The sequence below is a fragment of the Pelobates fuscus genome, chromosome 6 (assembly GCF_036172605.1).
Source record: "Pelobates fuscus isolate aPelFus1 chromosome 6, aPelFus1.pri, whole genome shotgun sequence".
Taxonomy (NCBI): Eukaryota; Metazoa; Chordata; class Amphibia; order Anura; family Pelobatidae; genus Pelobates; species Pelobates fuscus.
The window spans coordinates 181,641,015-181,666,630 of NC_086322.1; the positions used below are offsets into that span (position 1 = coordinate 181,641,015).

Genomic DNA, 25,616 nt, shown 5'->3' on the forward strand with positions numbered 1-25,616 from the left:
TACATACACGCATATATACAGACATATTGACAGACACACATACATACATTCATATATACTGAAATCCATACACACAGACACACATACATACATACACACATACATACTGACATACATACAGATATACATACGGACATACTGACATACATACAGACATACACACAGACATTCTGACATACATACACACAGACATTCTGACATACATACACACAGGCATTCTGACATACACACTGACATTCTGACATACTGACATACACACAGACATACTGACATTCGGACATAGATACATACTAACATACACAAATACAGCTAATTTTTCTTACCTTTTTTTGCAGGTGGAAGGCTGTGGCTGATGGGAGTCGGCGTGGCTCCAGCGGCCTGTCTTTCTTCCCTCCAGCGCGGCGCTGAGGGAGCTGGGAGGAAGTGACGGCCACTTCCTCCCAGCAGTACTTTGCGGCTGAGATTTTTTTAAAGGGGCCCGGTCACGCTATTGCACGGCCGCAGCGCTGACCGGGCCCCTGAAGATACAGGGCACATCAGGTGGCCCTAAGTGTGTGGGCCACCCGATGGGCCCCATCAGCGTGCAGGCCCCGGTGCAATTTCACCGGCGGCAGTTCCGCCGCTCGCCGTGGGGCCCCCCAGGGCCGCCGGGCCCGTGACATGGTTGTCACCACCCGTTATGGTTGTCACCACCTGATGGTGGCCCTGGGCCTGTTATATAAATTTTAAAGAAAAAAACTGCATCTCATGAAAAAAGGTTAACACAAGTTATAGGAGATTTTTTTTTTCTTCAATGTAATTTTAACTTCCCTACTTTAGAATATTTATTTGATTTATTTATTACTGGTCCCACTCTATCGAACTGGAGAAGGAAGCAATTCTGGACCAGACTAAACTTCCACTGGGCCCATTTTACCAACCCTATAGTCAATGTCAAAGAACCCAGGAGACTCATGACTTCTCTTGCGGAGGCAGTCTCGAGACCTTGTAGCTTCCCTACTTTGTCTCTGATCTTTGTGACCCTTTCCGGAGACAGGAACACATGGGCAGATATGGTGTTTATCACTGCTCCGAGGAACACGATCATCTGTGAAGGAAACAGGGAGCTTTTTTCCACGTTCAGAAGCCAACTGCGGTTTTGAAGAATATTCATTGCCACCAACGTGTGATGAGCTACTATCCTTTGAGATGGACCTATGATAAGGATGTTGTCCAAGTAATGGAAGATCTTGATACCGTTCTCTCTTATGAAGGCTATCAAAGTGACAAGAACTTTCAAGAACGTTCTTGGCGCCAAGCTGAGGCCAAACGGTAGTCCCCGGAACTGAAAGTGCCTTCCTAGCACGCAGAACCTGATAAACTGCATATGATCTCGGTTTATAGGGATTTGGTAGTAGGCGTCCCTCAAGTCTATGGAGGTCATCCAGTCTCCTCTTTTGACGCTCTTCAAGATGGTCTGTAAAGATTCCATTTTGAATGTTCTTACATCGAAGATGGAGTTCACACCCTTCAAGTTCAAGATGAGACGCCACTTTCCCTGGGGTTTTGGGGCCAAGAACACTGTGGAGTAAACCCCATGGAACCTTTCCTGTCTTGGAACTTCTTCTACCACTTTCTGTTCCAGAAGAGTAGAAATGCAGGTCCTCATGGCCCTTCGTTTGATGACTGCCGACACCCTGGATTTCTTGAAGAAAGCGGATTTTGGGCGAGAGGAAATTTCTATCCTGTAGCCCTCCTTTATGATGGATGTGACCCACACGTCTGTAATATTTTCGGCCCACACTGGGTAGAAGAACTTCAGTCTTCCTCCCACAGTCCCCGAACGGGCCTGAAGACCTTCAGAAGTTCTTTCCAGGGGTTCTAGCTCCTCTTCCTCTGGAAGCCTTATTGGACGAAGAATGCGAGAAGGATTTCCATGAAGAATTTCTGGAATATTCCCTTCCAGGTTTGTAGCTTTTGCTGTCCTGGAAGGACCAATCCTTGAAGGGCTTAGTCTTCCAGGAGGAGGAAAAGCTCTTTCTGCTTACTTGAGGCAAAAATGCTTTTTTCCCATCAGCAGCTTTTTGAAAAGCATCCTCCAGAATTTTGCCAAATAGGAGATCCCCCTGGAACGGAAGGCCACACAAGGACGCCTTAGAGGCATAGTCCGCTCCCTACGAATGAAGCCATAAGGCCCTTCTAGAAGCCACAGACAGGGCCATACTCTTGGCAATCATGCGAGTGATGTCTAGGCCTCTGAACAGAATTCCGTGGCAAGGCTAAAGTCCTTGAGGCTCTCCAAGAGATGTTCCCTACGGACACCCCGATCAATGTCCTCCTCCAAATTAGCGAGCCACACTCTTAAGGCCCTGGAGAGAGTGGTTAGTGCCACTGCCGGATGAAGGGCGGAGCCCAGGGCCAAATAGGCTTTAATCAAATCTCCATCCATACGCTTTTCCATAGGCTCTCTGAGATATGCCATGGAGTCAATAGGAAGCTTAGTTTTCTTTGACATATGAATCACAGCAGCGTCAATCTTAGGAACTGAATTCCATAGGCAGCAGTCTACGGCAGAGAAAGGATAAATCCTTGTGAATTTATTTTTCAAGGTGGATTTCCTTTCTGGCTTATTCCATTCTTGAAGGATCATATCCCTAATTGAGGAATGTACCGGGAAAACTGGTCTATTTGGTTTTAGGTCCTCAAAAAAACTGTCAGCCTCTCTCAATTCAGACTTTTCTTCCATGAGACTAAGAGTGTCTTTGAGGAGGGTAATAAGTTTATCAATAGACTTCGAGTCGAGAGACCTGGAGGTATATTCAACTTCCTCCGCACCATCATCTGAGACCTCCCACACATCAGTGTCTTCTCCAGAGCTGGAAGAATGAGGTTCCGCTCTGCGTCTCTTACTCGGACCACTAAACACCATGGTAGACTTAAAGCCTTCAGCAATAGCTTGGGAAATCCAGAGTTTAAGGTCGTCCTGTGGGGAACCCCTACTGGGGACATCTGCCGCTTCCAATAAGCATTCCCTGCAAAGGTTCCTTCCATGCGGAGCAGGTGACGAACAATTAATGCATCTATTGGTCTTTTCTCTTGATTTCATTGCTGGAGAATCCAGATGCTTGCTGGGGCTGAAATAAAGCCAAATATAGCATATATTACAGGCTTAGTTTGGCACTCTTTTTAACACCCCCCTTCCCCCCCTCTCCCCCCATGAAAAAATTAATGGCTCACCTATGTTTTCTAGAGAGGGATCTTGCAGAGGCAGAGTGGGAATCCATACTAAAAGGAGAATTGAAGGAAAGTAAAACACATGTCCCAGTAAAAAGAGACAGCAGCAAACTGACCAGCAAATACCCAAAAACAAGAAACACAAGAAGAAACAAGGAATCCTACCTGATAACGACAAAACCACTCCAGGCAGCCAAGCACAGAGCAAAGGAGCAGAATCTGAGCACACAGGATCAACTTCTTCCAACCAACAGCTGACTCAGCGAGCAGGCAGAGAAACAGGATCCCCCAGTTAAAATAGCGCCGGGGAAACTGCATGCGCAACCCGCTGGAACGCAGCAGTCCAGTACATACACTGAATCTGACCCAGGTAGTCCTGCTCATGCAGGCTGTTTACTGGGTCCTTCAAATGAAGAGAGGCTGAACTTCATTTGGAACGAACCCACGACAAACGCAGGAAGGTGGCCATAAAATAAAATGTAAGAAGTCCTGTAGAACTTGCTAAGGACAGGAAAAAAGACTGAGGTGTAAGGGGAGGAGGGATTCTTTATACCCATCAGTCTAATTCATTAATTAATTTAAGCATGCGTGGGATAGGCATAAGGCTATCCTAACTATAAGATAAGGCCAGGGACTAATGAAAGTATTTAGAAAACTGGGCAGACTAGATGGGCCGAATGGTTCTTATCTGCCGTCACATTCTATGTTTCTATGTTTCTATGTAATTCCTGTCCTGTGACTGCTAAGGGAGGATCTACCCATAAGTGATGCTGCCATGATTAGCCAGGAGTATAAGTGATCAGAGCCCGTCCGCACCATGTAATGAAATTTTTTTGAGAAAAAATATACCATTTGTTTGTGCTGCAGAAATAAATATTTTTGCCAGTTGGTTTCCGAAATAATGCATGTTATTTTTTATGAAACCCCAATCACTTTGCACCCTAAATATTGAAGATATTGCACATCAACTACTTTGCATCAACATTATTAAACATTTGTTTGTGCTGATTTGTGCTGCTAAATAAACATTTGTACTGATTTGGCTTCGGAGATATTGCACACTATATGTTATGACTTTGCCCCCCGTGTTATTAAATCTTTCATACAACTATATTATTCATTTGTGATCTGTTTGCGCAGATTTGTTCTACAAAAAGGAATGTGTGTGCCAGCTTGTTGGATATTACACCTGATATGTTAGGCCTTGTGACCTTAATTTCTGTTGTTTTTGTTACACATGTAATGAAACATTATGTATTCTTGACCCTGTAGTATTAAAACACAATCTAGCCCCCATGGCCCTCCTAAATATAGTAATATCTTACCTTTATTATAGTCTGCTGCTGCTAGCTCTGACCCTGATCTGCTTGCTTGGCTGCTATCATCACGAGTGTTGATGAAAAGCCAATCATAATGCTTTCTCATAGGCTTGTCAAGAAGGCAGATCAGGGGCAGAGCCAGCACAAGCCAAACACAGCCCTGACCAATCATCATCTCCTCATAGAGCTGCATTAAAACAATGCAGCTCTATTAGGAAAGTTCAGTGTCTTCATGCAGAGGGTGGAGACAATGAATGTCAGTTCTGCACACTGTGCAGCACTGCCCCAGGAAGCACCTCAAGGAGCCATCTGAGGAGTGGCCAGTGGAGGTATCCCTAGGCTGTAATGTAAAAACGTAATATTCTTACGTTGCCTTTGTGACCCTATGGTAGCCTAAGAATGAAAATTACCCCTATGATGGCATACTATTTGCAATAGTAGACAACCCAAGGTATTGCAAATGGGGTATGTCCAGTCTTTTTTAGTAGCCACTTAGTCACAAACACTGGCCAAAATTGGCGTTTTTTGCATTTTTCACACACAAACAAATACTAACGCTAACTTTGGCCAGTGTTTGTGACCAAATGGCTACTAAAAAAGACTGATCATACCCCATTTGCAATACCTTGGGTCGTCTACTATTGCAAATGGTATGCCATTATGGATGTAAATTTATTTCCTGGGCTACTATACAGTCTCAAAGGCAACGTAACCAATCTGGTGAATTTCAATTTCAAATGTAACACGCTATATTTGACCCTGTAACTTCCCAAAACACCATAAAACCTGTACATAGGGGGTACTGTTTTACACGTGAGACTTTGCTGAACATAAATATGTGTATTTTATTGCAGTAAAAGCAAACAGTATTATGACATTGACAGTTAAAATGTCGTGTAGAACTAAAAAAATAAAAACAAATCTTATTTTCTCCCATTTTTTTCATATTAAATTATGTTTCATAGCTAAATATTTGATATTAAATGAAAGCCCTGTTTCCCCTGAATAAAATGATATATAATAAGGGGGGGGTGCATTTAATATGAAAGAGGTGAATTACGGTTGGACAGACATATAGCGCAAATGCTAGGTTTTGTTTACATTTTGTTTCGTTCACAATTGTACATTTGGCTGCGGTCTTAAGGGGTTAACACTTGAGGTGTTTTTTTAAAAAATGTTGCGCACCAGCACTTTTTGTTATTTACTACCTGCACCTTATTTCCAAGGTTTATAGCGGGTGCTGCATACTAGAGTTTTATTCAATTGATTCCACTTCAAATGGTTGCGCCTATTATATCTATATTATATATTGATGTTTCTATGATTACAGTATTTTTCACACTTGTCTACAACTTTTGCTGTTAGTATGCTCCAATAAGGATAATTGTTATAATTGAAAGCTGTAATTGAAATTGCAATAAAATAAAAATCATGTTCATAATGTTCTTGTGTTTTTTTTCAGGGAAAGGCATTTGGGCAGATGTTACTGGACCTGGAAATCAAAAATGTCCCTGATCTGAAATCATTAATAGAATAAGATATGCTTCTATTTTCGATTGCTGCACAATCTGAAAATATTGGTGTAAAAAGGTTTACTGGAGTACACATTTCCATGACATATTACCACTATAGTACAATTATAGCATTTACAGATGGAAATGCATTACTTTTTTCACAGCAATGTAAGAGGTGATTTAAAAAAAAAAAAAATATATATATATATATATATATATATATATATATATATATATATATATATATTTAGGTGTGTGCCATAAACTGGAGATTGTGAAAAACTACAAAAGAATAGCAAATTTGAGGACAAACGTCTGAATTTGAAAAAATGGTTTTGCTCTGCCCCAAAATGTGCAATTCCCTTGCCATTTCCCTACAACTCGCGGTTTAGTGAATTAGTCCTACTGATTTCTATCATATACAAAACATTTCTTATTGAATGTGCCACCATTTCAAATGCTGTGTTACTGTGCTGATGTTGTCAGTCTGTTTATCCTGCTCCATAGCTCTCATATGTTTGTCAGTAAGTTCTGCAGTGCGACATATCTCAATTGCTGCATGTAGGTTTAACTCATGTTCCTTCAATAGGCGGTGGCAGGTACTCTCAGTATTAATACCTAGAACTATTTTGTCATGAATAAGTTTATCTCTCAAGGAGCCATACTCACAACTTGCAGCCTTTTCTCTTAGCCTTGTGACATTTTTTCTCTTAGCCTTGTGACAAAGTTGTCTATTGTTTCACCTTCTTCTTGCTTGCAGCTGCCAAATATATATCTTTCATATATTAAATTTTTTGCAGGTCTGAAGAAAGCTTCTAATGCATCAAGGATGGCTTTAGTGTCTTTTGCTCCTCTGCGAGCTTCAAATTATACTTGTACACATTATAGCACTCACTGCCCATCACCATCCTCGGTGTGGCTGCTTGCACTGCTGCAGGCTTCTCATTCAGCCCTGTAGCTAGGCCCTGTAGCCAAACTCAGCTCTGAAGTTATCACAGTTACTGCTGCCATGATGCTGGATTTCTTGCTTGCAATGCTCAGCTTGCAGGACAGTAGTAGCTGTAATTGCTACAGGAGGCACAATCACTTCCAAAACATCTCTCACTGCAAGTCTTGCAAGCTCCTGGCATCAAGAGTGTGAGAACAGACCAGGTTCAGATACTTCTGACACCATGTTTCAGGTGATATAAATAAAGACACTGCAAGCTATTGGTGTATAGCAGCCATATTTCAGGAGATACAGGAAGGAAGCACACACCTCAACAGGAAATACGTGCAATAGAAAATAAACCATAGAGTTAGTTGCATGTAAACCAAACATGACATCAATAACAGAAACATGCAATGCATTCAGCAACAGCCACTACAGACATCCTTAGTGGCAATTGTAAATATTGGCGTTTTTTTTTTTACAAATTACAATGTTTACATTTGTCACAGTGCAGGAAAAGCATTTTTTAAGCTTTAGTGGTTTTGGTACTTTAAGTGTCTCTTTAATGTGTGTTTCATAATATCCTAATAGAGCCTCAGTTAATGACTGCAATTTTGGAGCTATGCAAAGTTCACATTAAGTTTACTGGACTATACATAAACTGAAAATATTGCTTATGGTACGCTTTACAATACTGTACAGTTATAATACCATGGATGCAGCTAGATATGTACTCTATTTTACATATTTCTAACTTTATTACTGTATCATTATAGTTTTTGGAAAATCACATTTTAAAATATATATCACCACTACTGCAAAATGTGCTTTGTGTTTTGTAAACCAAAATAAAACTTTTGAATCAGTTTCATAAGTTCATTACTATGCATACATACATTAAATGTTTAGTGTTCAGTTCACGAGAACAGTAGCTAAAATAAGCTCACATGTCAGGTCTAGTACACTAGAAGACTGTGAAGAGGGGTTGTCATTTTAGTTATAACACATCCTGTTTTTAGATTAAACAAAGACAGCCAAAAACAGAGTTCTAAGGATATTAGTGGTGGTTAACCCCAGGAGTAAAAGTAGAATATGAAGGGTAAAGATTTCCTTGAGCGTATCCGTGTGCACGTTAAACGTTACTTTTATTAATACAATATTATAAAAAGAAAGAATAGTCACTATATTTCTCAAGCCAAAAATCACAAATATCTGAAGTGTGGAATATCAAACGGCAATTAAGTGGAAGAAAATTAGAGCCACGATGTGTGTTTTGCTGGTCAGGCGGCTCTTGAAGGGTGCATGTATAATCAGTCCCTTTAGACTTTTTAAATTTGCATTTTATTGAATTTTATGCGCATGGGCAAACATTCACATCAGAGTATTGATGTTAGAAAAAAAAGATTATTTGTCATAACAATATACAATACATTGGACAATGTATTGGTCAGTATCTTGGGCAGTATATTGGGCATGGGGCGTCCAAGTTGGGCATTCTGTGTATACTTCAGTGAGTCTTAGACCCTTTAGACTTTTTAAACAGAGAAAAGGCAGTGTTTACATTGCAGCCTATGGGTGCTTCCACTGGCCACTCCTCTAATGGCTAATAGAGGTGCTTCCTGGGGCAGTGTTGCAGTGTGCAGCTCTGACATTGAGTGTCTCCACCCTTTGCATGGAGACACTGAGCTGTGTTTGGCTTGTGCTGGCTCTGCCCTGATCTGCCTCTTTAACTATCAAGCCAATCTAATGCTTTTCTTTAACCCCTTAAGGACCAAACTTCTGGAATAAAAGGGAATCATGACATGTCACACATGTCATGTGTCCTTAAAGGGTAAATTAAGGCAGTGTTTCTAACATGTAACATCAGCAATCTGAATATCACCATATGACAAAAATAAGATTCTTAAAGGAACACTATAGTCACCAGAACCACTACAACTTAATGTAATGGCTCTGGTGTATATAACCTGTCGCTGCAGACTTTTTAATGTAAACGCTGCCTTTTCATAGAAAGTACAGTTTTTGCATTGCTGCCTTCCAACACCTCTAGTGTCTGTCTCTCAGATGGCCACTAAAGTGTTTCCTTTCTCAGTGCTGCACAATGTGCAGCCCCTACATTCAGCGTCTCTGTGCTCTTTTGCATGGAGACGCTGATCATTCCCCTTAGAGATGCTTTTAATTGATTTAATGCATCTTTATCGGGAGATGTTGAATGGTAATTGTTAATCTCAGCTACAGAGGCGGGCCAGCTCCGGTAAGACTGGCACGGCGTTGGAAAAAAGATGAGTAAAAATATCATCCCCATGCGATCAGAGGGGGTTGGTGACCTAAACATACACATTTACTTACAGACACACACACTGACACAGACGGAAAAACACACACATTCTCACACACTCACAAAGTAATATTTATTATTGATACATTCAAAACAAACACAAACATACATACATACACACATGACAGACACAAAAATAAAAACTTCCTCCCGGCGCTGAGGTCATGCAGGGGAAAGGGTGGGCAGGCGGCTCTGCAGCATGGGGGCGGGGAGCAGAGTTGTCTTTACCTGGTATCCTGCCAGGTTAGCTTGCCATTCCCCTTAGTGGCCTCTGCACCAGGAGGAAGTAATTACAGTTCCCTTTACAATCTCCTGGCACACAGAGAGCTGCACAGGGATTGAGACAGGAAGAGGAGGGAACGTGCTGACCAATCACAGGTGCAAGGACAAAATATTTAGTCGCCATGGCGACCTGTCGCCTGGGATTTGTTGAGCCCTGCTATAGTTAACTTTTAACTTTGGCTGTGGGAGAGAGAGATCATAGGGTCAAATAGGCCTGCAATAAAGATATCTAATTCCATGTTCACAAACCCCCAATTCATCCCTATGTGAAAGTATTGGATTGGCTGAGATCATCAGTATTTAAGATCTCAGCCAGAGGAACAGTGGTGGACACAATAAGACCGGTATGTCAGGTGTAACGGAAGCTTCCCCTCCTTTTAATGGCTGTCCAAAGGAACTGCACTCCCATGTCAATGCAAACTAAACCGAGACTGTGTTGCTTGTGGTGAAGCTTGAATGCCAGCCTCCTTCCTAGAGACTATGGACTATCTGTCATTGTAAACATAGTGCTTCATGAATACTGCTTGTCATTTATTTAAACTTGTTACTGTTATTGGTAGCTATCCAACGTCCTGTTGCTTTATTTAATGGTATAGATTCCAGAAAAGAGACAGTTCTCCTTTAAATATCCATCTTTTTCTCCACTTGATGAGGGAAGGGATAGTTACATTACATAGGCTGAAAAGAAACATGTGCCCATCAAGTTCAGCCTTCCTCATACAGTGGTACCTCGGTTTACGAATTTAATGTATTCTCCGGGACGTTTTGTATTGTGAAAAATTTGTAAACCGAAACGTGGTTTCCCATAGGAATGCATTGAAAACCAATTAATTCGTTCTTGAGGTCAGAAAAAAGTCAAAATGAGCTGGCATGGAGACCAACCCACAATGTAGAACATACAGTAAAAGGCATGCAAACGACGAAGCTCAGCTCCCTACCTTTCCACCGCTTGAGAAATGCACTAAAAAATTTCAAAAAAGTCCCAAAACCGCTGCAAAAAAATTCCAGAATGACTTCAAAACTCGATGCAAAAGCCACTCCAACACCTCCACAATCGACTGCACGTGCTACCCACAGACTCCAGCATGCACGGGGGCGGTGCTTTAAACCTCCCAGGCGCAATGCATCCTGGGGAAACTTGCTTTGTATTGAGAAAAAAAATTGTAAACAGAGGCATTATTTTCAATGGATTTTCAATTGTAAACCGAAATTATGTTAACCAAGGCGTTTGTAACTGTATTTATTTTTTGCTGTTGGTCTAAAAGAAGGCAAAAATCCCAGTTTGAAGTGCTTCCAATTTTGCAACAAACTAGAAAAAAAAATTCCTTCTTGACCCCAGAATGGCAGTCAGATTAATCCTTGGATCAAGAAGCATTTACCCTACATTGCTGTTTAGGGTTGTTATGTTTTGCCCTCCTCTAACTTTTTCCAATCAAACAAACATTGATTTGTCTGGTGTTTGGGGAGAGATATTAACCTCTTCAGGACACAACTTCAGAAATAAAAGGGAATCATGACAGAATATTTCCGTAATGTGTCCTTAAGGGGTTAAAGAGCTTTTCAACAATGCCTCCTGTGACTGAGGGTTGTAAGAGAAGAACTGACCTAATATATATATTATGGTAACAGCATTGCCGTAGATCTGGTTTAAATCTCAGACCACCTTGCCAGTAAGTGTCCTTGGGCAAACACCTAATGATCCACCTCATTGCTTGTAATCTCAATTGAGCAGATCCTTCTTCACCTTTAAATCTAGCTGTGAAGTTATATAAATGATAACAATAAAATAAATAGAAGAACTCCTAGAGGTTGCTATGTAGAGCCCTTGCAGAAATAGAGAAGGGTCACATGCTATAGTAAGCCTGAGACCCCCTATTCCATTTACATGGGGAAATAAAGATAAGAAAATTACTTTGTTTTTTTACTTCTGGGGCGGGGAATTATCTAACTAGCGATTATAAGGTTCTTATAACTTAACAATGACAGCAGACATTAAGGTTTATTCAGAGCAATTTGTAAATGTATTTTGACCTTTTGGTTACAAACCAATTAAGCACGGGCATGGAAAGACCTGATTTCTCCATGCAAGTTCAGGCAAGGAAATAATTAGTGGGTGTAAAAATATGAAACATATATTGTATTCCTCACCGGATACACTACGAAAACTATATTAAATTAGAAAGCTACAATTTCTGGGGAGATTGTGTGAAATGTTCTTGCCTCCACCTGTAGTCTACAACTGGAGTGGGCGGAGTAACTGTTATTATTTATTTATATAGCACATTTAATTGCAACGTTGTTGCCCAAAGTGCTTCACAGTTACATTTTCTTTCTGTAGAGCCCAGCTGAAAATACACAAGGATTTTACCGTTATGACGTGAAATATGAGACTCGCCCCTTTGCACAGTGTCACTAATGTCGTAAATTAAAAGTGTGAATGTCCCTTTTTTTTTTTTACAGTTGAAAAACATTAGCAGGTGCAAAAGGCCCTGTCTATGACATCACTTGCTGCTGCAGGCTGGCACAGGTCAGAGTATTTTGGCGGTTGCCATCTTCAAACGGTCGTATTTTAAAAACTATACATCCTACAGGGAAGAGCTTTATATTGTGAGAATCACAAGACCCAGACCTACATTTGATGCATAGTATGTCTCTGAAGTATTACAAATGAAGGGACAGTCGCAGTTTAGAAATGACCCTTCAAGTTTGAGCTGGCGTGAGTGAAGTTTCAATGAATGTCAATGGAAGGCATGAGTTGCAAACAAATGGTCATATTGTGAAAACTATCAGGACTATGGCTTAGCCGTGGACATTTCTAGTGGCAGCAGGGATAGCTGAACGTTTTGATATAGGTGGTTTGTATAGGTGGGCTTGAAAATGAGGGAGTGGTGGCAGTTTAGAAATCATGTCCTGATTTTTCAGCTTTTGCCAGCTCCCCCCTGTAGTTTTGAACATTTTGCCATTCATTCCTATGGGACCAATTTCACCACAATAACGACAATATTTCGAGAACCATTCGTTCCACAAAGTAATAGCACACCAATCGGGAACAATCCGCACGTTTCGGTATATTACTGTCTATGTAGTGTAAAAACTGTGGGAGGAGTTAGGGTGGTAAATTTGGCTATAATAAAAATAAGAATATATATGTGAGATAACAATAAGTGGTCTTGCTATGCAAGAACACTTAAATATAAAAGTAGGAACAGATAGACAGTAAACTATAATGGAACACAATTATTTGTGATTGTACGATTGTTATATACAATTGAATGTAAGATTTTCCATTTTGTTTTTTATAGCGTAAAAAAGTATGATATTGTGTAAAGATAAATATTCATTAAAATAAGAAAGAATAATGATCTTCATAACACTAAGAATTCAGTGTGACTGCTGTTAATTTTATTTGCATAATGGGTCTGGCACTGTTTTCACATATAGCAGTCCTTGTTAAAACCCCTTCAGTGACTTACCTGTATCCAGCGCCAATGTCCCTCGGCGCTGGTTCAGGTCCGCCCACGCTCCTCCCACGCCGACGTCATCCGGTGGGGGAGACCTATTGCACATGCGCGGACGTTGACGGGGAGACATAATGTGCATGCGTGGCAATTCCGCGCACGCGCATTATACCTCCCCATAGGAAAGCATTGAAAATGCTTTCAGTGCTTTCCTATGGGGATTTCAGCGACGCTGGAGGTCCTCACATAGCGTGAGGACGTCCAGCGACGCTATAGCACAGAAAATCTGTACTATAAACCCGGAAGTGCCCTCTAGTGGCTGTCTAGTAGACAGCCACTAGAGGAGGAGTTAACCCTGCAAGGTAAATATTGCAGTTTATGAAAACTGCAATATTTACAGTTGCAGAGTTAAGGGTAGTGGGTGTTGGCACCCAGACCACTCCAATGGGCAGAAGTGGTCTGGGTGCCTGGAGTGTCCCTTTAAGCCATGAGATGACAAACAGCAGTCATGTTGAATTCTTGGTGACATGAAGTTCATTACTCCATCTCCATTGAGAAGGGGTCTGGAATTGGGATCTATGATTCTGCATCCTTGCTCAATAGTAAATCTCAGAGTGGCAACTTTGTGATAATTCATAAATTGGAAAAAAAGGGAGTCTGCTCTTCCGAAAAGGTCTTTTTTGCCATGCTTAGTAAAAAGAGGAGGAAGTTTGTTGTTTACATCTATAAAGCCAATAGGCATTGAAATATAAAAGAGAACAGTGTGTTTACATCTACAATCCGGGTGTGGTGCGGAAAACGAATCAGTGCTGTGGCTTGCATAGAAGGGGTTAAAAATAAACACCACCAAACATGCAGAAAAATTCTATTTAAAGGCACACCCCACTGCCCAAATAATTAAAAAGTCACTGTTTAGTAGATATACCACTTTAATAACTATGCAGGTATTTAATTATGTATTTATGATTTTAAAAACAGCTTGAAAACCTGCAAATCTTTTGCCTGCATCCATTACAAGCCCTTCCTTCTAACTCAGCCCAGACTTTCTATGACTGTCCAATCACAGACTTCCCAATGCAGCTCAGTGAGAAGTCTATGCAAGACAGGTGCTCTGGGTAATTACCGGTACTTGACTCCCACTCAGCTAAACTACCAAGAAGTAACAGGTCTAGTTGTTGGACTGAAAACCAGGAGGTGAGACAAGGTTAACCCCTTAAGACCGCAGGACGTTCTATGCTGTCCTTATTTTGGTGGCTCTAAACGCCGCAGGACGGCATAGAACGTCCTGCGATCCTTTGTACTTACCCGGTCGCCGGCGATCGCGGTATGGGGGACTTACCTGGGAGCCCAGGGAGTCCCCCTCTGTCCTCTTCGGCCCCGCAGGGCCATGTGATCGCGAGATCCTTGCGAGGACCCCGCGATCACATGGACGGTATAGCCGTCCATGTCAATGCCAGCAGGGGGAGTGCCTGTAATGACAGGTACTCCTCCTGCTGCCTGGAAATAAAATAAAATAAGTTAAAACAGTGTAAAAATAAGATTATATATACTTAGATCATATATATATATATGATCTATATGATCTAAGTATATATATACACATATACACATAAATATACATACACTGTCTATGTGTATTTTAATATTAATATATACATAATTATATATATATATATATTGTAGCGGAGGGCAGTATTAGAATCCACAATCTCCGCTGGTTTCACAGGTAAATCCACAGTCAGCGCTGAAAAGTAATGCAAGTCCCCAAATCCTCCCAATAACCGGACGAAACACAGTTTGGGAGTCAACTAACTGGCTTTATTCACAACGTGCATATTTATACAGTTCCCCATGCAAGGGGTTTCCATACAGTTGTTCCAGGGGATTTCTCCCATCATGCAGCATAATTCTCCCAGCAGGCTCCGCTGCACGAGAGGGATACTCCCACTAAAATGGACGATTAAGTGGATTATCCCCTCGTGCAGCAGAACTGACAATCTACACTAAAATACGGTTTTAAAGTTCTATTCGGTAGATTACCATGACCGAACGTTCAGTAGATAGCTGGAGTCTGAGCGCATCTTTTGGAAGAATACCGCTCAGCTCCCAGCTGAACTGACCGAACGCCGCATGAAATACACTTAGCCATCGAGTTCGGTTTAAAACTACCGAACACCGATGGGGAACAGAATGTGCTGAGAGCGGAACTCCCGAACGCTCTGGAAGTATCATCGAGTAGCCGTTTTTAGTTCCAGGCACTCGACGACGAACACCGCTGGAGAAACAAAGGATCCAAGATGGCCGACCGCCGCATGGTCGGTAGCCGAACGAAGGCCACCTAGGAGAGCCTTTAATTACCGATTGCAACATTGTTGCAATCGGTTAATGAGCGCCACACGCCTCTGAGTGTGTGGTCCACCTGGGGAGCCCGTTTTCGTTTGGCGAACGGCCCGGATAGCCGCGATTCGTCAACCGAAGGGTTTGCAGGCTGGTAGCTTAGGACTGCCAGCATGCGAACGGCCATAGTAAAACACATACATAATACAATATACACAGTCCCCCTTTACAGCCTATGGACAACCTTGGTATAGCACAGTTCAGAGGTGGCTAGGTTTGCCACAATGCTCCCCCAGAACCAAGCCGGCATACACAGTCTGATCCCAATGGATCGGCTTGGGGATGTCCGGGAGAGCACTCACAGATCACTTTTCAAGTTCAGTCTGTCTAGATAACCTGTCGGCGTTACCGTTTTGTTTTCCTGGGCGGTAATGGATGGTGAAGTCGAAGGGCTGCAGCGCCAAACTCCAGCGCAACAGCCGGGCATTGTCCCCAGCCACACGGTTCAGCCACACCAACGGGTTGTGATCTGTGAGTAAGGAAAAAGGTTGTCCATACAAATACGGCTGTAGCTTCTTAAGGGCCCACACCACGGCCAGGCATTCTTTTTCGATGGCGGCGTAGCTTACTTCCCGGGGTAATAACTTTCGGCTCAAGTAGGCTACGGGGTGTTCTCCGCCATCGGCTCCAACTTGGCTCAGCGCTGCCCCCAATCCAAACATCGAAGCGTCCGTGTGAACAAGAAATCTTTTAGTTGGATCGGGTGCAGCGAGTACGGGAGCATTAGTTAGAGCAGTTTTGAGCTGTTGAAATGCCTGATCACACTCTGGGGCCCAGGTAACCTGTCGGGGAAGGTTTTTACGGGTCAAGTCAGTCAGGGGTTTGGCCAGGGCACTATAATTGGGCACGAATTTCCGGTAATACCCGGCGGTACCTAGAAATGCCAGTACTTGGGTTTTGGTCCTAGGGGTAGGCCACTTAGCAACTGCTTCAACTTTAGCCGGTTCGGGTTTCTGGTGCCCGCTTCCCACCCGGTGTCCTAAATATTGTACTTCCGCCATCCCAACATGGCACTTACTAGGTTTCAGGGTCAGTCCTGCCTCCCCTATACGGTCAATAACTGCTCCTATATGTTGAAGGTGTTCTGACCAACTCTGGCTATATATGGCAATATCGTCCAGGTATGCGCATGCATATTCCTGGAACCCGTCCAGTAGCCGATCCACCATCCTTTGAAAGGTCGCCGGGGCGTTTTTCATCCCGAAAGTCATGACCCGAAACTGGTACAGGCCAAACGGGGTGACAAACGCCGACTTGGGGATGGCGTCATCGGCTAGCGGAATTTGCCAGTATCCCTTACATAAGTCTATGGTCGTAAGATACTGCCCTCTAGCCATTTTATCCAGCAGCTCGTCTATCCGGGGCATCGGATAGGCATCAGACACCGTTTTGTCATTTAGCCTCCGGTAGTCAACGCAGAAGCGTGTGGTACCGTCTTTCTTGGGTACCAAAACTACCGGCGATGCCCAGGGGCTGTCTGACGGCTCGATAACCCCTAGTTGCAACATTTCGTCAATTTCTGCCTTCATATGTGCCTTGACTGCTTCCGGGACACGATATGGTGTCTGCCGCATCGGTAGCTGTCCTGGGGTTTCCACTCGGTGGGTGGCCAGCGGAGTGTACCCGGGTACGTTGGAGAAGGTAGCTCCTTTAGCTAGGATCAACTCTTGTACCTGGGCACGCTCGGAAGGGCTTAGCCGCTCCCCCAGTTGGACACCCTTGGAGGGCTCCGTCTGGTCCTCTGATTCTAATAGGTCAGGTAGAGGCAGATTCTCCTGATCCTCAGAGGCTGAGGCGCATATTGCCGCCACGTCCTCTATCCTCTCATCAGGGCCGTCTATAATATGATTAGGACCCTGGGCAATGCATTTTCTTGGGCCCCCTGGGCCCTGCCCCTCCTATCCCTCCCCCCAATTACGCCCAATGCGCAATCACACTGACAGACGTACTGGCACATACAGACACAGACATACATTAAAACATTTACAGATACACACTGACACACAAATATATACTGGCAGACATACTGACACACACACACAGACATACATACACACACACACAGACACATACACTGGCAGACATACTGACAGATATACTGACACACACAGATACATACACTGACAGACGTATTGACACACACACAGGCATACTGACACACACACAGGCATACTGACACATACAGAGACAGACGTACTGGCACATACACACAGACAGACATTAAAACATTCACAGATACATACTGACACACACATACACTGACACACAATTATATACTGGCAGACATACTGACACACACACAGACATACATACATACACACACAGGCACATACACTGTCAGATATACTGACACACACAGACACATACACTGACAGACGTATTGACACACACACACACACACACACACACACACAGACATACATACCCACACAGACACATACACTGACAGATATACTGACACACACAGACACATACACTGACAGATGTATTGACACACACACACAGACAGACATACATACACACACATACACATACACATACACTGACACACACAGACACATACACTGACAGAAGTATTGACACACACAGGCATACTGACATACACATAGACAGACATACTGACACACACAGGCCTACTGACATATACAAACATACATACACAGACAGACAGACATACTGACACACACAAGCATACATTTAGCCACCCTCCAGGTTCTTACCTTTTCCTGGAGGGTGGTTTCCCTGGGGTCCAGTGGCAGGCTGAGGCAGATGGGAGTTCTCCTCTGGAACTCCCCTCCGTGCCATTCTCCTCCCGCGCGGCTGTGCTCTCCGTCGGGAGGAAGTGACGTCACTTCCTCCCAGCCGGTACAGGAAGGGGCCCGGTCGCGCTGTTTAAGCGTCACAGCGCCAGACCGGGCCCCTGCTCACACATGCTCTCCGGGTGGCCCTTAGTGCATGAGCCACCCGGGGAGCCTCCTCAGCCTGCGGGCCGGTGCGGCTCTGTGCAGCCGCACCGCCGGGTCCAAGGGGGGCTGCGGAAATCGCGGGGCCCACGGGGCAGCTGCTCTGGGCCCCCCAGGAGCTACTGGGCCCGGGGCAGCTGCCCCGTTTGCCCCGCGTTAAAGACGGCCCTGCCTCTCATGGTAGGGTTTGAGCATGTTTACATGGAGCATGCGTCGCTTCCCTACCCCTGAGCAGGGGCCAATCACATAGGTCGTGTCGCTGCTCTACTACCTGGTATGGGCCTTGCCAGATGGCCTGCAGCTTGTCTGTGCGGACAGGTTTTAAAATTAAAACTTTCTGCCCCACTTGAAAGCTACGGTCTCTGGCTCCCCTATCGTACCAGCGGCGCTGGCGTTGTTGGGCCACCTGGAGGTTGATGCGTACAGTCTGGGTCAATGCCTCCAGTCGGTCCCGGAACTCCAGCACGTAAGATACAATGGGGTTACCATCAGGGCTACTCTCTCCCTCCCAATGTTCTCTAATGAGGTTTAATGGCCCCAGCACCCTCCTCCCAAATAGCAATTCGAAGGGGGAAAAACCTGTCGACTCTTGGGGTACCTCCCTATAGGCAAAAAGTAGATGGGGTAAGTAACGCTCCCAGTCCCTATGAGTCTCGACAAATGTACGGAGCATCTGTTTTAGGGTCCCATTAAATCTCTCACATAACCCATTGGACTGGGGATGGTATGCTGAGTTAACTATGGGTTTTATACCACATACCCTCCAAAGCTGCTGGGTAACCTCGGCGGTGAACTGGGTGCCCCTATCTGAGATTATCTCCTGGGGAAACCCGACCCGGGAAAAGATTTTTATTAAGGCTTCCGCTACCGTTTCTGCGTGGATGTTGGAGAGGGCAATGGCCTCGGGGTACCGAGTGGCGTAGTCCACTATGGTTAGAATGTACCTCTTCCCGGAGGGACTGGGTTTGGGTAGGGGCCCTACGATATCGACAGCTACTCTGCTAAAGGGTTCCTCAATGATGGGTAACGGGCATAATTTAGCCTTATGGCGGTCACCTCGTTTGCCTACACGTTGGCACACGTCACAAGAAGTGCAATATTGCCTTACGTCCTTAGAGATCCCAGGCCAGAAAAAGGCGTGGGTCAACCGGTAGCGAGTGTGTGTCATCCCCAGGTGCCCCGACAGGGGAATGTCGTGAGCTATCCTATGCAGCTCCTGCCTATACTTCTGGGGCACTACTAGCTGCTTAGTGGTCACAGTGACCGCTCCGCCTACCCCCCGCTCTGCTATACGGTACAATAACCCTTTCTCACAGATGTACCGCTCCCCCTCTAAACCAGCCTGATCAGTGCTCACTTTATCTCGGTACACCTGCAGCGTGTGGTTAGCTTTTACCTCTGCCTCAAATTGCGTGGGGGTGTCCCAGGTCATATATGTCAAGGGGTTGTCATGGTTTCTTACCTGAGCCTCGGTGTGAGTTGGTGGGGCCGTGGTGCGTGCCTGCTGCCGGGTGGTTACTGGGTGGGCCTCCTGAAGTGGGGCCTGAGGTACAAAAGCCGATGTCATCTGACCCAGGTCATTCCCCAGTACCACATCTGCTGGTAGGTTTTGCATCAAGCCTACCTCTACCATACCCTCCCCCGCACCCCAATCCAAATGAATCTTAGCAGTGGGTAAACGATATACTGCTCCCCCTGCCACTCGTACTGCCACAGATCCACCAGTGTGTGCTGTATCCGGAACCAAATGGGGGGTAATCAGGGTTAGGGTAGCTCCTGAATCCCGAAGCCCCTGGACTTCCCTTCCCTCCACGGTCACTAACTGGCGGTGATGTTGCCGGTTATCGGTGGCTCGGACTGTCATGACTTCATGCAATATACCCAGGGGTTCCTCTGCATGAACACTCCACAACTCCTGCATGGTCGGTTCTTTTTGGTAATAATGGGCTGCGGCCCTGGGTACAGGGTTTGGGCGCCCCTGATTCCAGGCAGGCTTGCCCCGGTTTTGGGTACATTCCCGGGCCATATGTCCCCATTGTTTGCAAGAGTGGCATTGGATCTTGGCCCGCCCGTTATACCTAGAGGGTGGAGGCAAATTCACTTGGGAAGGGTAGCTTTTGGCTATAGGTCCATGGTGTCGCCGTGCGTCGAAGTGTTGGTCGGCCAATCTAGCTGCTTCAGTTAGGATGAGGGGTTTCCTGTCCCGCACCCATTCTTGTGTCTCAGGGGATAGTCCATTAAAAAACTGCTCCAGCAACATCAGCTGGCGCAACCCTTCCATGGTGGTGGCTTGGCTGGCCTGTATCCACCCTTGGGAGGCCTGATCTAGTTTCAGCGTGCGAATCCATTCAACCATTCAGCGTGCGAATCCCGTTCTGGTTTGCGCAAGTTTCTGAACTTGCGTCGGTATGCCTCTGGAGTAATGGCATACCTCTCTAATATGGCTCGCTTCACCTTCTCGTAATCTTTGCTGTCCTCACTGGGCACAGCACGGTAGGCTTCGGCTGCCCAACCTGCTAGCTTGCCTGCCAGCAGTTGCACCCATACTGTCTGCTCTAACTCATGCAAATCACACAGTCTCTCAAAGTCCTGCAAGTACCCATCAATCTCATCCTTTTCCTCGCAAAATGCTTTGAAGGCCTGATACGGGATTTTGGGCTTTACCGGGTTGTAGAGGGACCCGGTTGCGGACTCTGCTCGAGCCAGTGTGTGCTGCGGGCTGTGCGCCATTACGTATTCCTGCACATTTGCCATCACCAGGTTCATCATGGCATCCGATACAGGCTGCGACAAAAATGCTAGCCTGGTCCTCATTTCTCTCTCATAGAGCGTTTCTTCCATAACTGCTGGGGGTGTAGCGCTGCGGGCTCGGTCTCCCTCCATCAGCTCGGCAATTAGGGTAGCCTTGAGTTTGCTGCCGGCTGTCTTACCCCTGGCTTCCAGCAGTTCCTTTAATGTTTGTTTCTTCAGCTTAGAATAATCTGTCTCCATTCACTTTCGGTAGTCAGTTCTTTCGCTGTATTCTGCTTGCCATTTCCTCTTCTTATTCGGCAGTTCTGTTTGCACGAATTGCGCTTTTCGGCTGTAAGGTTCGATCCCGTCGCTTGCCACCAATTGTAGCGGAGGGCAGTATTAGAATCCACAATCTCCGCTGGTTTCACAGGTAAATCCACAGTCAGCGCTGAAAAGTAATGCAAGTCCCCAAATCCTCCCAATAACCAGACGAAACATAGTTTGGGAGTCAACTAACTGGCTTTATTCACAACGTGCATATTTATACAGTTCCCCATGCAAGGGGTTTCCATACAGTTGTTCCAGGGTATTTCTCCCATCATGCAGCATAATTCTCCCAGCAGGCTCCGCTGCACGAGAGGGATACTCCCACTAAAATGGACGATTAAGTGGATTATCCCCTCGTGCAGCAGAACTGACAATCTACACTAAAATACAGTTTTAAAGTTCTATTCGGTAGATTACCATGACCGAACGTTCGGTAGATAGCTGGAGTCTGAGCGCATCTTTTGGAAGAATACCGCTCAGCTCCCAGCTGAACTGACCGAACGCCGCATGAAATACACTTAGCCATCGAGTTCGGTTTAAAACTACCGAACACCGATGGGGAACAGAATGTGCTGAGAGCGGAACTCCTGAACGCTCTGGAAGTCCAGCGGTGTTCGTATCATCGAGTAGCCGTTTTTAGTTCCAGGCACTCGACGACCGAACACCGCTGGAGAAACAAAGGATCCAAGGTGGCCGACCGCCGCATGGTCGGTAGCCGAACGACGGCCACCTAGGAGAGCCTTTAATTACCGATTGCAACATTGTTGCAATCGGTTAATGAGCGCCACACGCCTCTGAGTGTGTGGTCCACATGGGGAGCCCGTTTTCGTTTGGCGAATGGCCCGGATAGCCGCGATTCGTCAACCGAAGGGTTTGCAGGCTGGTAGCTTAGGACTGCCAGCATGCGAACGGCCATAGTAAAACACATACATAATACAATATACACAGTCCCCCTTTACAGCCTATGGACAACCTTGGTATAGCACAGTTCAGAGGTGGCTAGGTTTGCCACATATATATTAATATCAAAATACACGTACAATGATATTGATTAAATATATATATATATATATAATTTTCATTATATATATATATATTTATATATAATAAATAAATATATAAATATGTTAAATAATAAAATTTAAAAAATAATACAAAATAAATAGATAAAAAATATATACGTTCTAACTGTATTTTAAAATTAATATATATATATTGATATCAAAATACATGTAGAACGAAATAATATATATATATATATATACATAAGTATATACGTATATATCAATATATATATATACCTATATATAAATAAAAATAATAAAAAAATTATATACACACACACATATATATATATATATATATATAATAATTCTACGTATATATTTATGTAATCATTTTACATAATTAGGTTATTTTATTAATTACAATTTGCAGGACCTGCCTGACAACCCAGGCCGAAAGTTCAGGGAATTAAATTTTCTAGCACTATATTTAACCCTGTAACTTTCCAAGACACCATAAAACCTGTACATGGGGGGTACTGTTTTACTCGGAAGACTTCGCTGAACACAAATATTAGTGTTTCAAAACAGTAATATTTATTACAACGACGATATCGTCAGTGACAGTGAAATTTTTTGAATTTTTCACACACAAATGGCACTTACACTGACGATATAATTGTTGTGATACGTTTTACTGTTTTGAAACACTAATATTTGTGTTCAGCGAAGTCTCCTGAGTATAACAGTACCCCCTCATGTACAGGTTTTATGGTGTTTTCAAAAGTTACAGAGTCAAATATAAGGTTTGCGTTTCAGTTTTTTCACATTAAAATTCGCCAGGTTGCCTTTGAGACCGTATGGTAGCCCAGGAATGAAAATTATCCCCATGATGGCATACCATTTGCAATAGTAGACAACCCAGGGTATTGCAAATAGGGTATGTTCAGGTTTTTTTTAGTAGCCACTTAGTCACAAACACTGGCCAAAATTTGCGTTCAAATTAGTTTTTTGCATTTTCAAATATTAACACTAACTTTGGCCAGTGTTTGTGACCAAGTGGCTACTAAAAAAGACTGGACATACTCCATTTGCAATACCTTGGGTTGTCTACTTTTGCAAATGTTATGCCATCATGAGGGTAATTCTTATTTCTGGGCTACCATATGGTCTCAAAGGCAACGTAACCAATCTGGCGAATTTCAATGTGAAAAAACTCAAATATGTAACACGCTATATTTGACCCTGTAACTTCCCAAAACACCATAAAACCTGTACATAGGGGGTACTGTTTTACACGTGAGACATTGCTGAATACAAATATGTGTATTGTATTGCAGTAAAAGCAAACAGTATTTTGACATTCACAGTTAAAATGTCACGTAGAACTAAAACAATTTAAAACATTCTTATTTTCTCCCATTTTTTTAAATTTTTTTCATATTAAATTATGTTCCATACCTAAATATTTGATGTTAAACGAAAGCCCTGTTTCCCCTGAATAAAATGATATATAATAAGTGTGGATGCATTTAATATGAAAGAGGTGAATTGCGGTTCGACAGACATGTAGCGCAAATGCCAGGTTTTGTTTACGTTTTTTTATCACAACTTGTACATTTGGCTGCGGTCTTAAAGGGTTAATGACAATTTTTACAAAATGAAAAGAAAACAAACAAACAAAAAAACGGGCAGACTCTTCATATATAGAATGCACTTCAGATGAAGAACCTTTGGGTCTGGTGAGTCCCTTAAAGGTAGATGTAATCAGCAGCTTTCCAAATAGAAATATTGCATGCTGTAACCAGTATTTCTCATAAATGAATGACTCACTACCAGAACTAGAAACCCCCTTCTCTTAATCATTAGTAAAATATTACACATCTCATAACCAAGCGTTCCCCTAAAATTTCTTTACACAGGCCCTAAAGATAAATTGCATCAGAAAAATGTCTCAGAAGTAGCTTGATAACTCCTCCCCGAGTGCATTGTGTTTCCTATGTGTAAAGAAATTACTGGAGTCTGAATGGAACTGCCACTTGGCTGGTAATGGTAGGACTGTGATTATGTATTTGTTCTTCATATCCTACTTAGTTTAGTGAATAGTATACATTGGAGTCAAACCTTTCTGACATCCATTTCTTCAATTCAAATATAAAAAGCAGGAGAGGCAGCACAGAGGCATCACAATGTTTGGTACAAATGTATGATGCATTTTTAAGGCCAGTGTGCCAAAATGTATATTCATCTTTGTTCATATGATCCAATAAACATATCTTTGTGTTGGAAATTGTGGTGCCTCTCCTAATTATCCTGCTGGGGATTGTTGGTCCCTGATTTTATAGTCTTCATTCCTGCCACTATTTATCACTGCTTCGTATGCTGTGTGCTGCATATTCTTGATTTTGGCCCGTATAAAGCATTCATCAGTTCTTTTATAAAAGTATCTGTTAAGAAAGATAGTTCAGGTAAATGAGTGAAATCTGTTTCTGTATGACATAGAGATGGGCTGGTTATGTCTGATTGCATTAGCATCTGATAGAATAGCTCAAACACAAAGCTTGCCATGCTCAGAGATATTTCCAGCCATAATTCCATCCATACACATTCCAGCGATAGGTAAGTGACCCCCACCTTCTCAGTAGTGCAGTGGATCAACTTTCCTTTATTCTTGCACCTTCTCAGTGAGAGCTGGCAGCCATCCTCTCCTATGCACCAATCTGTATGAGAGGATGAGGTGGGGCTAGGGGATGGGAAGTGACATCACACCCTGTCCTGTAGCGTGCTCATGGCCTGTGAGCACTATGAAGATAAGGAGCAGCAACCTGGCAGAGTAAATATTTTCTACATCCCCTATGCACCTAGCCCACCATCCCTTCCTACACCCACCTCAGCCCTCCTGCACCCTCCACATCCCTTGTGCCCACCTCACCCACTGTAGTCCATATCCCTTCCTGTACCCATATCAGCCTCTATGCCACCCCCTCACAGCCACCACAGGTCCTGCACCCACTAAAGCCCCTATCCATCCTTGTACCCTCCTCATCCTCTATTCCTCCCTGGCCCTATGCCCCACTACACCCATCACAGTGCCTTTGTACCAAGCACAGCCCCTATGCCCCGCCACACATACCGCT

The 25,616-nt window shown here is 43.8% G+C and overlaps 1 protein-coding gene across 1 annotated transcript in view; it reads left to right on the plus strand.

Annotated features, from left to right (window-relative positions):
- Positions 1–6,229, plus strand: part of LOC134614581 (uncharacterized) — a 185,146-nt gene extending 178,917 nt beyond the window's left edge. The window contains exon 21 of the mRNA XM_063458544.1: positions 5,995–6,229. Coding sequence (XP_063314614.1) covers positions 5,995–6,069 — 75 coding nt within the window. The 3' untranslated portion in view covers positions 6,070–6,229. The remainder of the gene's footprint in view (positions 1–5,994) is intronic.
- Positions 6,230–25,616: the final 19,387 nt, after the last annotated feature.